Source organism: Pteronotus mesoamericanus, unplaced genomic scaffold (genome assembly GCF_021234165.1).
Source record: "Pteronotus mesoamericanus isolate MK-2021 breed Mesoamerican mustached bat unplaced genomic scaffold, CSHL_Meso_final contig_246, whole genome shotgun sequence".
NCBI classification, from domain to species: Eukaryota; Metazoa; Chordata; class Mammalia; order Chiroptera; family Mormoopidae; genus Pteronotus; species Pteronotus mesoamericanus.
Genome location: NW_026555104.1, coordinates 11,676,082 through 11,695,149, shown reverse-complemented (window position 1 = coordinate 11,695,149; position 19,068 = coordinate 11,676,082). Strand labels below are relative to the sequence as shown.

At 43.9% G+C, this 19,068-nt stretch overlaps 1 protein-coding gene across 1 annotated transcript in view; it reads left to right on the top strand.

Moving 5' to 3' along the window:
* SLC6A4 (solute carrier family 6 member 4) overlaps positions 1 to 18,648 on the top strand; it is a 45,708-nt gene extending 27,060 nt beyond the window's left edge. The window contains exons 8-14 of the mRNA XM_054573261.1: positions 764 to 891; positions 1,123 to 1,235; positions 1,935 to 2,066; positions 3,170 to 3,269; positions 4,754 to 4,854; positions 11,841 to 12,008; positions 16,022 to 18,648. Of these exons, the coding sequence (XP_054429236.1) occupies positions 764 to 891; positions 1,123 to 1,235; positions 1,935 to 2,066; positions 3,170 to 3,269; positions 4,754 to 4,854; positions 11,841 to 12,008; positions 16,022 to 16,096 (817 nt within the window). The 3' untranslated portion in view covers positions 16,097 to 18,648. The remainder of the gene's footprint in view (positions 1 to 763; positions 892 to 1,122; positions 1,236 to 1,934; positions 2,067 to 3,169; positions 3,270 to 4,753; positions 4,855 to 11,840; positions 12,009 to 16,021) is intronic.
* Positions 18,649 to 19,068: the final 420 nt, after the last annotated feature.

Here is a 19,068-nt window from a genome sequence, read left to right as displayed (position 1 = left end):
ATTGTATTTAATACAACTATAATGTGATAATTTGTTCATGTGTATGTACACAAAAGTGTGATTGAACTATTTTGACCAACACAAAAATGTCATAATTTTTGTGGCAAATATCTTATTTCAGAAATGTCGACAAAACAGAGTGATTTAAATATCAGTCATCATCTTTAGAGCTTTGTTTTAATGTTCTGTCTCAGACAGCAACGTGCAGCTATCAAAGTATGCTATTTGTAAGATAGTTACAGAAGACTATTTTTTTAAAAAAAGAATTCACATGTCCCCACGCAATGTGGCTTTGCGTGGGGACACCAGCCAGAAGTCCTGTGGTGAGGTCTTCTGTTAAGTGTCAGGATATCCCTATGGCAGTGTTGTAACCTCATTTGCACATAATGTCAAAAGTCTAAATCTGAGGACTTTGCCGATGTGAGGCCAAGGTCCCCTTCCGGCTCCCATGCCAAGCCAGGCGCTGCTCCGGAGCAAGCCTGGGAGAGGCCTGTGCTGTGCTGGTTCGCAACGGGGCCGTATTTTAAAACCACCCCTGGCCTGCTGTCCTCCCTGCCACGATGATGGCAGCTTATGTCTCCAGGCTGATCCAACCCATCTGAGAGGCCAGGCACCGGGGCGGGGGAAGGGAAGGGACACCAGGACCCGACCGGCTTGAGGTCCCTATGAGCTCAGCCTGCTTGCCCTTGCCACAGCTGGAGACAGATGCTCCTTAGACTCCTGATGTGACAATGTCTCCGACCCTTTGTGTTTTCTGCTCCAGGGATGCTCTGGTGACCAGCATGGTGAACTGCATGACGAGCTTCATTTCAGGATTTGTCATTTTCACGGTGCTTGGCTATATGGCCGAGATGAGGAAGGAAGATGTGTCTGAGGTGGCCAAAGACGCAGGTAGGCTCTAGGTTCTGTTTAAGTCCCTTGATCCCACTGAATTGCTTTGCTGCTCTTTGGATGTTTCCAGTGTCTAACACTGGAATAATTTCTAAATTTTTCTTTAAAAGTTTTCAAAGATTTTACAGAAATATAATGCCTTGGAGATCTCAACCCTTCCCAGGTGTTCAGGCCATGGTGCCCGGGGCCTTGAATGCACTATGGGCTCCCCCTCTCTCCCCTCTGTCTCAGGCCCCAGCCTCCTCTTCATCACATACGCAGAAGCCATAGCCAACATGCCGGCGTCCACGTTCTTTGCCATCATCTTCTTCTTGATGTTGATCACACTGGGCTTGGATAGCACGGTGAGTGAATGGGGAGGAAAATCGGGCTCTGGGAGGAGAGAGAGGAGGAGGGAAAGGGGGGGAGGAGGAAGAGGAGGAGAAAGAGGAAGTTGTACCCATTCCCTATGGTCCTGGCCACCCCAGGCGGTGTTGGCTGCTACCCGCTGGTGCTCCCCCAGCCCCCGGTTCACTCCTCATCACTGGACGTGCCACCCTCTAGTACCTAGGAGAGTCATTAACGGATTCAAGGGATAATGACTGTGTGTAAACACGCTCAAGTACAGGTCAGGGGCTCAGCATATGGGAACTGTTCTGAGTCACGCACTGTCCCTTGACCAGATGGGAGCACCTTGAGGCCAAGGCAAGGTCACTCCTGTGTCTCAGTGCCCTGCCACCCAGCATCCACCTCGGCGCCTTGCACTTGGTGTGGAATGAGTCTCGGCTTTGAGTTGGTTTTTCTGGTGCAACCAAAGTCTCCCCAAGAGACCTCACATGAAAAAGTCCTGTCCATGTGTTATAGCTTCTTTCCTTGTGTCTTTAGCATGGGTTCTAAGTGACAGTGTAGACGGGAAAAGGTATTTCCAGTGAAGGCTGGTGAGTAGGGGGAAGAGGTCATGACCAGCCTGACTGGTCACTCGGCAACCCCTCCTGTGCACTGTCCTAGAAGGTAACAGATTTGCCCCCAAGCCTCCCCTGTGACTATTTGTGTGTCCCCCTCAGTTTGCAGGCTTGGAGGGGGTGATCACAGCTGTGCTGGATGAGTTTCCGCACATCTGGGCCAAGCGCCGGGAGTTGTTTGTGCTCTGTGTGGTCGTTACCTGCTTCTTCGGGTCCCTGGTCACCCTGACTTTTGTGAGTACCATGACCCTCAGTTTTGAGTCAGCCTCCCCGAGGGCACAGGACGTACAAGCAGCTGTTCCTTTCCTTCCAACCTACATGGTGCTCTGGCTTTGGGGTCAAAAGGCGGGCTTATGAAAAGTTTGTCACGAGGATAAAAAGGAAAGTTGTTGGTGGCATCTGTTTGTAGACTCTGTGTAAGTTATTTGGAGGCTCTTCGCATTTTACAGTAGATCCAACTAAATTTCAGGCTTGGCAGAATATCTGGAGAAAAACTAAGACTTGCTTTTCCAGTTTATTTCCAGACCTTAGGGCTGCATTCTTGACAACATTGCATCAGATATACCCACGGGCAACCTAGGCTTCTGTCCTGACTCAAGGCAGATTTTGCAGATATGCCTCTTCAAGCCGTGACCCCAGTGTCTGTGGAGCTTCGGTAGGGTGCTGGGCCCCTGAGCAGGACCCAAGGGATTTGGGGGTTAGGACAGAAGGCAAAACTGTGACCAGTGTGCTCAGTGGGTCTGGTTCTGTGCACTCTCCTAGATTCAGTCTTGAGGGACGGGAATCATCCAAGGTAGAAGGAGTCCACAGTAGGTGTTTGGTAAATGGAAGAAAGTTAAGCATAGATGAAGGCCCTTTTGAGTTTGTCACTTAAAATTCAGTGGAGAGCACTGGCCATGTGGCTCAATTGGTTGGAGCATCATCCCATACACGAAAAGTCTGCAGGTTTGATCCCTTGTCAGGGTGTATACAGGGGGAAACCAGTCAATGTCTCTCTCTCTCTCTCTCTCTCCCCCTCTCCCCCCACATTTCCTTTCCCTCTAAAATCAATAAACATGTCCTTGGGTGAAAATAAAAACAAACAACTTAGTGGAGAGAGGAAGCAAGAAGAGAAGAAGAGAGTGCTCCCCGGGGGAGGGAAGAGGCCTCTGAAGGGGTGGGATCTAGCCCGTCCTGAGAAGGCCAGTCTGAGAGGCAGGCTCTCAGATACTTCTACAAGGCCCAAGGTGGGAGTTTTCCAGAATTATCCTTAGTTAAGAAGCTTCTTTCAGCCCCTATTGTAGAGAGGAGACAATGCCCCAGAGAGCCCTTATCCAAGGTCCGGATCTCACTTGCAGGGAGGGGCCTACGTGGTGAAGCTGCTGGAGGAATATGCCACGGGGCCAGCCTTGCTCACCGTCGTGCTGATAGAAGCAGTTGCCGTGTGCTGGTTCTATGGTAAGACGCTTCCTCCTGTCAGCCACAGTCTGTTCGACAGACACCAACCCAGCCCCTAGCCACCAGAATAGAGAAGGGCTGACTTCATGAAAGGGCAGAGCGTCTCACCTCCTGGTGGTTCTCTAAGGGAAGTTCAGCTGAGCGTCTTCTTCAGAAACACGTCAGTCATGGTCTCCTCCACACTCTTGACAGCAGGTTGCTTGTACCCTTGGGAGGACGTGTCTTCCTTCTGAGTTTGTTTCCCCAGTGGAGGCAGGCTGAAGCGGTTCCCTATAGCTCATCCACGGTGGATGCTTAAGACCCTGGCTGGCCCTAAGAACTGGACCGAACACAAAGAATTAGTGCACGGTGACTGCATCTGCAGAGTGGACCGTATCCCACTGTTCCATAGAGTGGCCTTCAAGTTAAGTTTCGCAAGCAAGAACTCCCTCCAGAGCCCTGAGACAGCTTAGGAGCTTATCTTCTAGGGAAGAGGCAGGAATGTTCCTGTTTGGATTGTCTGCCCTGGAAAAACCTGCTCTGGTTCTGGGATGGACTCTGATAAGGATGAAACCGCCAGGAACACGGAAAGTGAGCTGACGTGGGTCCATGGCAGAGGTCCCGGGAGCCCCTGGTGGGGGTAAGGGGTGGGAGTGGGGAGGACACAGACAATTAAGGTGAAGACAACCAGGTTCAAAGATGCTTCTCTTCATCTTTAAAATCAAGAAGTGATTACTTCATTCCGAAAATGTATTTATTTTCCTAGTTTCCATGATAATAAAACAGTGTTAGCATGTTTGTCATTATACATAATATGAAGAAGGGATCCCCATATTTTGTGTGCTATGTGAATCCAGTTTTTTAAAACGAAGTCCTCCCCACCTCCTCAGCAATTAGACATCAAAGTTCAAGTGTGTGAATCGCTGCAGACCTGCGCCAGGCATCGCTGGACACTCTCGGGGAAGCAAGCACAGAGCAACCTCCCTGCCTTTCTTAGCTTCTCACCAGAGTCCCACTTCCCACTTCTATGCCAGTCACTTTTATAGAAGAACCTTGACCGTGAACTGGCAATTGACTGGGCTGTACATACTGTGGTTAAAATTTTCCCTTGGGAAGTTTTCCATACACGGTTATATGGTCCAAGTCAGGCTCTGTTGAACAGGTCTATCATTTCTAAACAAAATTTAACTTTCTTCTCTACAGTAACAATAAAATAAAATATATGCTGAGATCTTAGAAGGACAGTGTGAGCACCAAGAGGGAGCTCCAGGTCCCTCCCCAGAGGTCCGCCTACCTGCCCACTTTGTGTAGAAAGAACACTGTTCACTGTGAAATGCAATTCTGTGACAAGTTTCGCATCCCACTTTCAGAGCAGATTGGCGCCCCAAGCCTCCCCCCGCCCGACATGAGAAATTTCAGAGCCGACCCCTGCTCTGAGAACCACGGGATCGGACAATCCCTGTCCTCTCAGTCAGTCAGTCTTTTTCTCTTCTGGATGATTTTAGGCACCACTCAGTTCTGCAGCGACCTGAAGGAGATGCTGGGCTTCAGCCCTGGATGGTTTTGGAGGATCTGTTGGGTGGCCATCAGCCCTCTGTTTCTGCTGGTGAGTTGCCATTTCCCTTCTCCTTCTGGCCCTGGAGAAAGATCCACTCAATTTATATAAAAAAATAAATTTTATTGAAGTGTAACATACATACAGAGAAGGGTGCAAATCAATGGAATTTTCTAAATAGAGCACAGTTTTGTACCCAACCATACTAAGAAACAAAGATGCAACAGAAGTCTCTGTGTCCCCTCCCAGTCACTGTGCCCTCTGGTTAACCACTCTTCTGACTTCTAACACCATAGAGTCATCTGGGCTTCAGTCACGTTATTGCTCACTCTCCCGTCCAGTGATAACGACAAATAACATTTACTGAACGTTAAGTGCCAGGCCAGACTCAGTGTAAAGCTTACACCCATTGCTCTTTTAATCTTCACAACAATTCTGTGGAGTATAAGTGTTCTCTTTTTTTAAAATAAAGTTTTTATTTATTTTTTAAATTTATAAATGTTTATTCTATTACAGTTGTCTCAGTTTTTCCCCCTTTGCCCAATCTCCACCCCACCTCTGCTCCCACAGTCAATTCCCACTCTGTTGTCCATGTCCGTGGGTCATTCATACATGTTCTTTGTCTAGTCCCTTCCCCTTCTTTCCACCATTGTCCTCCTTCCTCATCCCCTCTGGTTACTTTCAGTCTGCTCCATGCCTGTGGTTTATTTTGTTCATTAGCTTATTTTGTTGAATAGAGTTCACTTATAAGTGAGATCATATGGTATTTGTCTTTCACTGACTGGCTTATTTCACTTAGCTTAATATTTTCCAGTTCCATCCATGTTGTTGCAAAAGGTAGGAGTTCCATCTCTCTCTCTGTCTTTCTTCCTTTTTCCCTCTTTCTTTCTTAAATGCAGATTGATTTTATTTATTTTTTTAAATGTCAAAGTTAATTATAAAATATTAAAACCTTTAAAACCATTATAAAGTCTCAGCAATTAAACCAACATGACACCAACACAGAAATAATCAAGTAGATCGATGAAATATGATGAGCTTTCTAGAGACAAATGTATATATCTAACAATGTAATATATGATTAAGTTGTTATTTCCAATCAATGGGTAAAATAAAGCTTATTCAACAAATAAGGTGCATGGACCACTATTACTTGAGATAAAACAAATATAGAGTCCTATTTCACACATTATACAAGAAATATTCAGGGGAGTTAAAAATCAATATGTAGAATCTAAGGAGTTTTAGGAGAAATACAAACTAATATTTTTCTTAGCCTGAAGTAAAATATTCAAACCTAGAAGCTATAAAGTAAAATATTGAAATATGACTATATTAAACATTTAAGACTATATAATAATAGACACATAAAAAAGTGTATAATTTACACTTTTAATATAATATACTTTTAATAAAAGGACAAGTAATAGAATGGGAAAGTATTTGCCACACATATAAAAAAGAGTTAATAGTTGTTTCTTTTTTAGGGAAGAGAATTCTACAAACCTTTACTCAATATATGGATAAAGAATACCAGAAAGTCATTTAAAGTTTTATAAAAAATAATAGAAATAAGCAAGAAATATACAAAAACAGGCTTAGTTTCAATAAATAATAAAAGAACAATGAAAATAACACATCATTGTCACAATCAGATTAATATGTACTAAAAATATTGATAATATCAAATATTGGCAATGTGAAAAGAACTGGGTATTCATAGACTCTTTTTCTTCATCTTAAAGCAGTCCCTTTAGCATATTTTGCAGTGCTGGTTTGGTGGAGATGTATTCTTTTAGTCGTCTTTTGTCTGGGAAACTCCTTATTTCGCCTTCCATTTTAATTGAGAGCCTCACTGGGAAGAGCAGTCTTGGTTGCAGGCCTTTGCTTTTCATGACTTGGAACATTTCTTGCCACTCCCTTCTGGCTTGCCGTGTTTCTGTTGAGAAGTCAGCTGCTAGTCGTATTGGGGCTCCCTTATATGTTACTACCTCTTTCTCCCTTGCTTGCTTTAGAATTCTCTGTCTTTGATATTTGCCATTTTAATGATGATGTGTCTTGGACTGGGCCTCATTGGGTTCCTCTTGAATGGGACCCTCTGTGCCTCCTGGACTTGTGTGACTTTTTCTATCCTCAGATTAGGGAAGTTTTCCATCATTACTTTTTCAAACAGGTTCTCTATCCCTCCTCCTCTTCTTCTCCTTCTGGTATCCCTATTCTACGGATATTATTATGTTTCAGGTTGTCCCGCATTTCCCTCAATGCCTCTTCATTCTTTTTGAGTCTTTTTTTCCTTTTCTTTCTCGTTCTGGGAGATTTGTTCTACCTTATCCTCCAGCTCACTGATTCTATCCTCCGCTTCATCTAGTCTGTTTTTGATTCCTTCTACTGTGTTCTTCAGTTCAGAAATTGTATTCTTCATTTCCTGTTGCCTCTTGTTGATAGTTTCTATGTCCTTTTTCATGCTGATATTGTTTGCAGCAAGTTCCTCATCGTTTCCCTGTAGTTTTTTGTAATCCTCTCTGAGCTCACTGAGCTCATTGAGCTTCCTTGGAACCGTTGTTTGGAACTCAATATCTGATAGTTTACTTGCCTCTATCGCATTTAGTTCTCTTTCTGGGGATTCCTCCTTTCCCTTCGAGTAATTTCTTTGTCTTCCCATTATTTGTGAGACTCTTCTTTTTTGCTTCTGTGTCTTAAGCTGATCTGTCTTGATTTCCTGACTTTGTGGTGTGAACTTCTATGGTAGGAGACCGTTGTTTTTACTTTCTGGATCTGCCTCTGATGATGTCAGATGTTGTCCCTGTCTGACCTTAGGCAGTCTGTTTGAGACTTCCAGGAACCTACTGTCTGAGGCTGTCTCCTTCAGCTGTTAATCTAGTCACTCTGCACTCAGCAGGCTGCCTTAGACAGCTCAGGGTGTGGCGGAGTCCCTCCTGGGGGCGGGGTTATTGGATCCTCTCACGCTGCTGCCGTATGGGGGAGGAGTCAGCACTGGGATCCCGCCGGCTACTCTCTCCTTTCTCTCCCCAAAGCCTCCATGCCCAGTCTCACCTCAAGTGTCTCCAGACCTCTCTGTGTCCCCTTTAGCCAGGGATCTACTATCTCTGGCTGCCACTCTGCACTCAGCAGGCAGCTTAGACAGCACAGGGCAGGGTGGAATCCCACGTGGGTGCGGGGCTAATGGGTCCTCTGAGATGCTGCCGCTCAGGGGGAGTGGTTTCTGAATGAGCAAGATGGCTGCTGCCTCATGGGGGATGAGTCAGCACCAAGATGCCACCGGCTACTCTCAGTTCTCTCCCCAAAACCTCCTTCCCCAGTCTCTCCTCAGGCATCTCTAGCCCATTCTGCCCCCGTCTTTGCCGGAGACCAGGGTAAGTGACTGCAAATAAAAAATTATGCGGTGGACCTTTATATGGTTCTTTGCGTCTCTAGCCACCTCTCTCTGGCAGAGAACAACTTTGTCGCTTTTCGCGGATGGATGTTTTCTGTGTACTTTTTGAGCTCTGGTGCTGTAAGCTGGAGATCTCCACTTATGGTTTAGACCCCACTCTTCTCGGGGGGATCCAACTGGCCATTTCAATGTCCTTCTGGTGCTGCTGCCCATGGGCGCCCCAACTGCATTCTCAAGTTCCTACTGCACTCCTTACCAGTTAGATTGTGCTAAAGCTGATTCTTCTGTCTCCGAGTTTACAAGGCTCCCCTCTCGCTATTGTTCAGCTGTTTGTTCCAGGTGGTTTCTCCGCAATTTAGTTGTAATTCCAGGTTGGTTCTGGGAGGAGGTCAGTGTGACTTCCACTCACTCCTCCACCATCTTGATTCTCCTCTGAGTATAATAGTTCTAATACCCTGTTTTACATTTAAGGAAATCAAGGCTTAGAGATGTTAAGTAAAGGGTCCCAGGTCACATGATAATGAAAAACTGTTGAAGGCCTGGGAAGGACTTACTGTGCTGCTCATGAGGCCCTGGGAGGATCCTAGTAATTCTGTGTCCATTTTTTTAAAGACGTCCCATGGGAAGGTCCTCCGGCATGACCTGAATGAAAAGCAGAATTCATTTATTGCCCGAGGACCTGGGTGAGAAATTTCAGTTCCAAGGGTTGCCCACCCGCCAAGCTGTGCTCAGTGTCTCATCCTTGCTGCACGTGCCCCTGCGGCCCCCCGCCATGCCCCCCTGATGGAGATGTTTGCCCAGAGGTAGAAGAGCGCCCTGCTAACATCCCAAGTGCGCTCAGAGGCAGCCTGGGGTGAAGTGACGCCGTGCACATCAGCAGGGACCATGTCCTCTTCTTTCATTTGCCCATAATTTCATTTTTATGAGGGGAGGGAGGCTTTTTATCTTTTAGAGCCAGAAACTTTATTAGACTCCCTTCAGTCTAGCCCCAGCTTGTCAGGAGTGTCTGGGCCATCCGTTTTCCTTAGATCATCTCTGCCTTTGGCACCGAGCGATGCCTTCCCTCTTTTTGAAAGCAGCCCTCTTTGTGATCTGTTTGACTTTCTCGGGGCAGCCCTTTATTTTCTGTGCTTTTTATAGCGCGCATTAATCTGTGAGATGAATGATAGGCTCACCTTGCCCTTGCAGTGCTGCACGTGCCTCCCCAGAATCCCTCCTTGCCTTGCTTCCCCTCCCCAGGACTGCGGAGGCTTCCAAAACCAAAGCCCACCCGAGCAGTGGGAAGGCTCAGGGCCTGGGGCTCTGGTGTGCGCGCTGGGCTCCAGTGTCCCCCGGACCTCGGCTGGTAGTTCCTTATTGCCTTATCAACTCCCTGTTGCTTTTAGATAAGTTAAGAATGTATGTATTTTTACATCCAGGAATTTTCGGTGTTTTCAGTGAGAAGGTTGGTCTGAATCACCTAGCCTGCCATTATTAGAAGCAGAAGCCCTGACATAAGTAGGTTATTAATTTATATTATTACCAGTGCTTCTCGGTAATCTACTTAAATCCTTTCATTTGTTTTTCAAAAGGAAGGAGAGACACACTGGATTAGTTCCTTGAGGGAAGAAGACGTGTTTGTCTTCTCCACGCAGGGAGGAAACAGTGGCCAGGGCTAAAATTCGGGAGAGGCAACCAAGGCACTCGGCACGGACATAAAATTTATGGGGCGCCAAAAATCTCAGGAATCCAGAGAAATGCTATTTTAATGCAATATTTTTTAAAAATCAGAATTAATACAGAAAATATCCCTGATGAACAAAATATCAACATTTTAAAGGGACAGGATCCGACCCTGTACCTCACCCACCTTACCCTCATCTGGGCCTGTCACAGTCTGCCTTTATAACACATTGTGCTCAAATATTATTTATCTTGGTTACTGAAAATTTCCCCCCACTTCGTTAAGTGCTGGGCCTAAGCTGAGTGCCCGACGCGTCTCACCCTAATCCTGGCCCCGGGCCCCTACTATTTTCATTTCTGTGAACTGCTGGTTGTGTAGCGGACTGGGTGAACTCTTGCTGTGCAGTCAGTGAGTTTTGGTGCCCAGCAAAACCCACGCGCAGATCTGGGTTCGAGCTCGTTACTCATAACTCCTGTGATGTTCGCTGCTCACTTCCTCTGAAGGCACGTGCTCCGCGGCACGATGAGGAGGCAAGTCTGTCACCCACTTCTGGATTTACTTAACAGATCCCCTGCTCTGGGCTTTTTAAGGCTGCTTTAGGTAAACAATGAGTAGCTTACTAAAAATATTCTTTTTCACTGAAGCCAAGTTACAAAAAAAGAAAATATTATATACGAGCAAGGAGAGGCTGGGACATGCAAGGGCTGTCTGACGCAACCCATGCCGGGCTTGACAGGAGCCCGGGCCTCCCTGCACTGTGTGGGGTTGCACACCCAACAGCAAGATGAGCCGCAGGCATGGCTCCTAACCAGACTCCCCCTTTCCCCGTTCCCAGACCATCTTCCTTAGTAGCCGAGTCTGGGAGTGAGGAGAGTAAGTCCTGGGAAGGGTTCGTGGTTGGCACGGCTCCTGTTCTGAAAGCTGCCTCCTGGACTTAGGAAAACACTGCTTGGAAGATGGATGTGTGTTTAACAGTGTCCCATTTTATTACCTGCAGACAAAGGAAAAAAAAAAGATATAAATAGATGTTTAACCACACAAATAATTTACATTACTGTCTTCTTTATGATTATGAAATAAAATAAAATTAAATCAAGAGCAACAACTGTTTCGGCACAGTGGTTACTAGGCAAAAGCCGATATTTATGCTCTCTCTGGAAACCAAACTGAAATAAGAAAACTCATAAACTGAGTGTTGGGAGCACACCATGGAATTTTTCTTGGTCAAAATTTTCACTGAATATTCAAGTAAGAAATGTATTAAGCTGCTTTTCCGTTCCATCATTCCTTTCATTATGAGGGCCTGCGGCAGGCAGTTGTTCTGTGTGAGCCGCCGCGTGGCACAGCCATCCGTGTTGACACCCCAGGCCAGGGCGCTTCATGGAGAGGCCAGAGGGCCCAGGGAAGGGGACAGAAGGAGCAGATACCTAGGAGCCCGAGTCCTCCTCAGGTCTTGAGAACCTTATTATCTCTCCTGGACTTAGTTACCTTCCCTCTGACGAAAAACAATCTCAGGCTAGGAATGCAGCAGGAAATGAGAGCAAAGCGCAGAGAAGTAGGAAGCCCTCGGCCTGGCAGGGGCCGGGGTGAGGTCCCCCAGCTCATTCCTCCTGGGTCTGACAAGAGAGACCCAAACGCTTCTGATGATGCCAGTCTCTTCCCCTTTGCCCTGAAGGGAGTGCTGTAACTTCCTTAAAAAGCTTTCTGAGGTCTTCACATCCCCACTGTGGAAGTTAAGGGAGGGGTTGGGAAGGAAAAATAAAGATAAGCATCCGGCTGTTATATTTTTTGCAGATAATTAGGCACAAAAGTCAGTGAATTTTGTGCATCAGAGTTCAGTTTAAGATATGTCACATGTTGGGAATTTCCCAAAAGTATCTTTAGCTGTAATTTCGTGTTCATGGTATCAGAACTATCACCAGCTGCTCAGAGTGTTAAGATAGAAATCTTACATGATGTTTCTTGGAATTTCTGTTTTAGTTCATCATTTGCAGTTTTTTGATGAGCCCGCCACAGCTGCAACTTTTCCAGTATACTTACCCTCACTGGAGCATCATCCTGGGTTACTGCATAGGAACCTCGTCTTTCATCTGCATCCCCACATATATCGTGTACCGGCTGATCATCACTCCAGGGACACTGAAGGAGGTATGTGCTAGTGTGTGCGTGTCTTCAGTCTGGCAATTGTTTCGGGAGAAAAGGATTCTCTTCTTACGTTCTTTTCACAGGAGATAAGTCCACCACATGGAATTCATCTTATATATCCCTAGAACACACATCATGGGGACCTCTAATGGCTGTCACTGAAATCTTAAGGTGTTTCCCATAAACCTCAAATATAACAGCGAAAGAGCAAGCTGGCCATCTGGGAGTGTGGGGTGTGTCTAGTATCCTAAACCCACCAGATAGCTACTTTGCCACCTGCTTGCCATTGGCATGGACATCTACTTGGTGGTGTCTGGAGTGCTACACAAATTTTGATTTAAGTGGAGATTATGGTGGGAAATGTCCATGGTCATTTTTCTAACAGCAGTGTAACAAGGGCTATTTCGACAACCATCACTGAATAGAATGTTGCAATAATATCATAGTTTTAGCTCAAGCCACTGGACTAAAAAATAAAGTTACCATTATAGCAAGACTCATTTCAGTAATGAATGATGGGCTGTAAAAATTTTAATAACAGAAACATACAATTTGTATAAAATTTTATATTTTTCAAAGCATCTTCATGTAGATGATCCCATTTTGTAATCAAAATATCTCGTGTGGTGGATGGGCAGGTATTATTGCAGACAAAGATACTGAGGATAGGAATAATGCTGCTCAAAATGTCCTTATTTCAGTGACTTGTCCAAGAACACACAGTACAGGGAGGCTCAGAATCCAAGTCTGCTGATTCCTGGCCCAATGCCCTTTCACTTTAGTGTAGTTTTCCTTTTGTTCTCAGTTTGCCAGTAGTAGTTTGCTAATGTAGAAATTGGTACTAGAGGTTAGGGAGAGATGAGCTGCCCTTTTTTTCTTAAATCCTCACCTGAGGATATATTTATTGACTTTAGAGAGAAAGAGATGGGGGGGTGGAGGGACAGAGAGGGAGGGAGGGAGAGAGGGAGGGAGAGAGAGAGAAACATCAGTGTGAGAAAGAAACAGCATTGATGGGTTGCCTCCTGTATGTGCCCCGACTGGGAATTGAGCCTGCAATCTTTTGGTGTAGGGCACAACACTCCAACCAACTTAGCCACCCAGCCTTGTCAAGTTGCCATTTTTTATCCTATGTTGCTAGAATTAATAGTTCAGGTCACTTAAAAGTCTGTGAGTGGGTTCTTTCATAGGGAACATGTTCAAAACAGAAGAGTGGTATTTGGGGAAAGCTAGAAGGGACTGTACTCTATAATGACCTGAGAGCTGACATGGACTGGTCTGTGGGCTCTTAGAAGCAAAACTCAAACATGGGAGTAACACACTCATCTTCCTAAAATGTTTTTTTAAGAAACATGAAGCAAGAGAACATGAAGCAATTCAGCATCAGCTCTTCCTGAGAACTGAGTTCATTTCTTTTTCCAAACAGGAAAACTGAACTCTAGGTGAGCAGAACTCTAGAAGGAGTTACTAATTTCCCACACCCAAACCTGTCCTATCTCTACCTCATGTCTCCCAAAGGGCTTAGATATCTGGTGTTGCCCAACATCCTCAGACCTAGAGTCATTGAATTTGTTTCTTCAGGTTGTACCTTATGGTCATCACGATGGACACTGGCTCTACTGACTCAAACGCGGAGGCCAAGGTCAGGGGTGGGAACTCAGGTTAATAAATGTCAGCATTCTTGGGTCACAGACTATACCTCGAATCTTGGTCATCTTTCCTGCAAATCCCCCCTGCTGGCCACAGGGAAACACCACCCAAGGGCGTGTCACTAATAGAGCTCAGATCCATAAGTAACAGAGGTACAGCTGACTGTAGGGCCATCGCGATACAGCCGGTCAAGGAGGACGAGGCGGGAAAAGAACCAGTCAGCTCCAGCAAGTTGTTCACCTTCCCTGGGCCATAGTTTCTTCATCTTTAAAATGTGCTCATTGGACTGGATTAACATTTCCCAAATGTCAGTGTAGTGCGAGGAGCAGAATTTCCATGGGATATCAACAGGCAGGACTGCTGAGGGAAAAGGTTATGTAGTCAGAAAGGTTTGGAGAAAGATGGATTAAGCAAGTGAAATATATTTCTTTACTGCAGGACTTCTCAAAAGCCTCAGTATGCCCATGTGCAAGCTTAATCTCCAAAAGAGATAAACTATGCCATGTTTTTTTTCAGGAACATCAAAGGACTATAATTCCTCATGAATGCTGTCCTTGGTGGTCTGTAACATTCTATGAGGGAGGGAGGTTTCATATGAAATTTTGATATGGTTTAAAAAAGAAAGACTAAGAGAAAGGTCAATTTCTTAATGCTTTTGGGCTCTGGACATACACAAGGTTGGAGTTGTGGAGTGAGCCACCATTTGTCACCTGTAATTTGGAGGATGTCATATTCACCTGCAGCCTAGAAGTCTCAAGGTTGGAGTCACCAACTCAGGTGCTTCACAGAAGTCCCTGGTACTCTGCACAAAGATCCAGGTCCCCAGTAAATTAAGCGTGCAACGGTGATCCATGTCTTACATTATCACCTCACAGGAGGCCAGGGCTGGCAAATTTTAAAAGCAATAGTAGTCTGGCAACTGAAATGCTGCCAAAATGCAAAAACAAAGAGGGAACCAGCAACCAGAAGGGCAGGAGAATGGGTGGGTGGGGGCCAGGGCACAAAAACCAAAGAAATGCTCTACTTCACAAAGTGGTTCATCGTGGACCCTGCCTCCACTGCACCCCTTAGTGCCCTTTTCCCCTTCACAACACTTAAGACTAGTTAGTTAGAGTGACCTGAGTCCAGTTCCCAATGAGCAAGACATAATTCTGTGTAACCAGGTTACACATTTGTTTGTGGGGAAGGATAGTTTGTGAAATTTTGCTTTCTATGGCTTTACATGTCAGCGTAGCTGATGGGGACCGCAACAATTCCTTTTCAATGGGTTTCCAGCATGAGATTTCAGTGTTTGAATATTAAGGTGATCAGGAACACAATGCGTAAAATTTTGTGGATTTCATTAACTATGAGAATGGAACTTTTTTAATTCTCTAGGCCCTGTTCCTTAAAGAATGAACTTCTAGAACTAGGAAATAAAAAAGGTTGAAGAGGACTAACGTAGTTTTTCAATCCAAAATAAAAAGGGTACTTACTAGAGCCTCACCAAAAATTAGTAAATCAAAAGATGCTTTCAGATCCTATTTTGCCTGCCTACCACACGGACGGGCTTTGCCATCAAAGACCTTACAAAATAAATACTTTTCTAAGCCTCTACAGCGCTGCTGCTTTTCCTTCTCAGCACTCCGGAGCTGCTTCATGTCACCCTGGTGCTTTTACGAGGCAGACTGTACATTTCCTACACAATCCTGAGCATATTTTAAACCTGTGTTAATGCAGCTGTGCTCCACAGCTGTTTCTAATGTAAAAATTCTCAGCCTTTTGCTTGTGATAAGGACTATGTCAGCATGAGATCAGGAGTGATTTCAATGGTCACATCTTTTTAAATGTAATTATGTGATGATTTGCATCCTTGCACAAACTTGCCTGTTAGCCTTGAAAGGTGGATTCATTAAGTCAGTAGTATCCTGGTTCTTCCGTGACTGATGGCGCCTTGCACTGTCCCTGTAGTGTGTGTACAGGCCTGAGGGGAAGGTGCCAGAATCCAGCACTCACTCTGCTCCCCAAGCCCTGTGTGGCCACTGTGAAACCTCCTTCCAGAGAAAAAGATTATTTTCCCAGCTCATCAAAGGCATGTGATAGGCCAGTATAGGTTCTATTGAAGGCTCCACATTTTCTCCCATTAGATACAATGACTTGCATAATTAGTTTACAGATGCTTATGGTTCCTGAATATTCAATTTTAATTCACACTTGAGAAGGAATAAATTGGTAATTCCTTTCTTAAGGAAAGTCAATGAGCCAATTCCAATGTACTGTTAAATGCCATTAAAATGCTCTTTAAACTCTTTTAGTATTAATGTTGAAATATTTTTTCAATATTGTTAAATTACAAGAATGTTTATAACATCCTATTTTCTTCCCAATAGCGTATTATTAAAAGCATCACTCCCGAAACACCAACAGAAATTCCCTGTGGGGACATCCACTTGAATGCCGTTTAAAACACTTCAACAAGAGGAAAATGGCTCCCCAAACCTCTTCCTCCAGTTCTGACAAGTTACACCTCACCTTCTCCCTCTAAATCAACAAGTTTCCAGCCGAAGTCTGACAAAGGAAAGACCATCTTCATAGAGACACAGTCCCAAAAACTACGGTGCCCAGACTCTGAAGGGCCCCAGCCACGTCTTTCTCCTGGACATTTACCACGTTAGAGTCTGTGATGCAGTTGAACTGGACTATTTTGGATGTCTGAGGCTGTCTATGGAGGCAATGAAAACCACCATATAATCAGTTAGGATTAGGTTTAGAATCAAGTCTGTGAACGTCTCTTGTATTATTTCTCATTATGATCATAGGTATCTGACATCTGTTTCCTTCTAAAGTTTTCATTGCTCGTGGATGCATAAACCATGTAGGAGAAAACAGGGATGTTGTCTTGCTAGCCATATATTTTCTGAGTAGGATAGAATTCTGTAGCTGGATCTACGAGAACTCTATAACCCATGTGTTGTTGTGGAGTCAGGAGAGGAAGGTGTAAGAAACATTTGTACATGTGAGCATGTGTGTCTGTGTGTACCATTGTTTCAGTGTATGTTTATCTTTATTCCCATACTTTGAGTCCATTACAAACTATATGAATTCCCCTAATTTTTCTTACATTAATCAACTCTACCTACTCAAATGTGTATGTAGTTCTTATTTGAAGAGTATAATTACTACGACATGCTCTGCCATCTTGTCCTTTTCCAGGGACACTACTGGAGCCCACACACCTTGCCTTATGGACCAGCCTTTAGCATTTGCTGAACTTTACTCTTATCTTCCTGTCTCTCTCCGCCAAACACTTATTATAGTGTTGCATAGGCAAATCTGGCTTATTTCATTAGTTTCTGTGACTTGACCATGAACTGTTTTGAAGATGGATATTGACAAATGCATCTCCAGTGTTCAGTTTGGCTATCTGATTTAAGCTCTGTATACCTCAAATGGCTTGAGTTTGATGGTTGAGGTTACTTTGTGAAGAAAGGATAAATCCAGTTCTCACATATAAGGTACATAGATTTGGCACCCTGACCTAAGTCAAGGTCATGTTCACTCTGAAAGTAATGGAGAGTCTGGAGAAAGGCTTAAATGAACACTCCTCCTCCCCCCAACCCCTGACTCTTCCTGGTCGACTACCAGGATTGTGAGCACTCCAGATAATTTTCAAGACTGCGCCTAAGTAAGACTGATGGGAGAAGGGTCAGTTAGATGAATAACCTTTCAAATTTCACTAATAGTCCGTAATACAAATCAAGTAAATTTGACCTTCAGTGGCTTATGGCTCTCAGATGCATGAGCAAAGAAGCAAATTTTACCTTGTGTGAGATTTCCTTATCAAAATCTTAAAGGGAATAAAGCCTAGTCAATGGTAATACAACTTAATTATCTAGCTCCATATTCACTTTAGTCCTATATAGAAATCAAATTCAATTCTAACAATCTGATAGAAAGAAGATCCATGTAGCAGAGGCCTGGTTTTAGTCATTTATAGTTCTTTCCCACCGGCTGCCTTTCCCCAGCAATCTTCCCTGGCCTTCTTGTATTTCCTCTACATCCTTCTATTTCTGATTCTTTGTTTTTTCCAACAGGATATTTTTTTTCTCCTTAGAGAGGAGAGTGGCTGAGTTTTCCAAAATATTACAGGAAAAGAGGAGGGGGATTAAAAATATTCCATACTGACCTATCTTTAATTTCCTTCTTTTATTCCTTCTTGCTACCTTATTTCCATTGGCTTTGCTTTCTAACATGCTTAAAGGTGAGAGTTATATAAGGGGCAGCATACTTAGTGTGGATAGCTTTGCAAATTTTAAAACTTGGTTTGGATATGGATTCTCACCATCCCACATGCACTTATTCTGCAAAGATATTTTTTAAAAATCACCTTTTCAAACAATTAAAAAAAACAATTAGAGTTTTGCCAATATGGGGTGTTAAGGGGATTACATGCTTGTTTTGAAAAGTTTTCAAACTTCGCTAGAATAAAAAAAAACCCAAAATTTCTGTTCTGCATAGTTTGCATTTATTTAGTCCCTATTTATCAATACTACATGTGTTTTTTAAAAAAATTATTTATTTTTAGAGAGAGAGGGAGGGAGAGAAACATCAATGTGGGGCAGAAACGTTGATTGTTTGCCTCTCACATGCCACCAGCTGGGGACCTGCCCCACAACCCAGGAATGTTCAATGACCTGGAATTAAACCGGTGACCTTTCAGCTTGCAGGACGAAACCTAACCCATTGAGCCACACCTGTCAGGGATACATGGATTAATTTTTTAAAGAAAGACTTAAAAGTAGGTAGACACACTTTAAAATAATCTTCTAAGACTTTTACACCTAATGTAGCATTTACATAAAAGTAAAAATAAAAATGGAATTGAGTTGCAAAGTTACTTAAGTACTAAAGTTAACTTTTTCTGTTTTTATTAGTAAGAAGTACCAAGGAAATAGGCAAGACACAAGACAAAGGCATGGAGGTGATTCAGCTGATTGAGGTTGTTTTCCATGTTGCTATGCAATGAAGTGCAAAGAATTATATTCCCTTCCAGAAAACTTATAGCCCATTTACAGCTCATTCCATTTTTTGTATGGAATACATATAACTTGTAACCTAAATTCATTTCCCTAGCTGCCCCATCTAGAGATGGATGCAAAGATCCTTAAAAATCCAAAGTCAATTGAATAGCTCATAAATCAAATAATGAAAATCAAATAATGAAGTCTCAAAATAATGCCAAAAGTTTTTGTGCAAGATGAATCACTCCTCCACCAGCCTCTTTTTACTAAGCTGGTTACTTTGGTGTCACTAATCTCAAAATTTAAGTGTATTCATTTCCACTTAACTCACATGCCCACCCCACCCCTTCAAAGGGAGATTCTTCTGCTAGAATTAGAATTGTATTCTTTCTGATAAGTAAGAAAGACTGACCTGA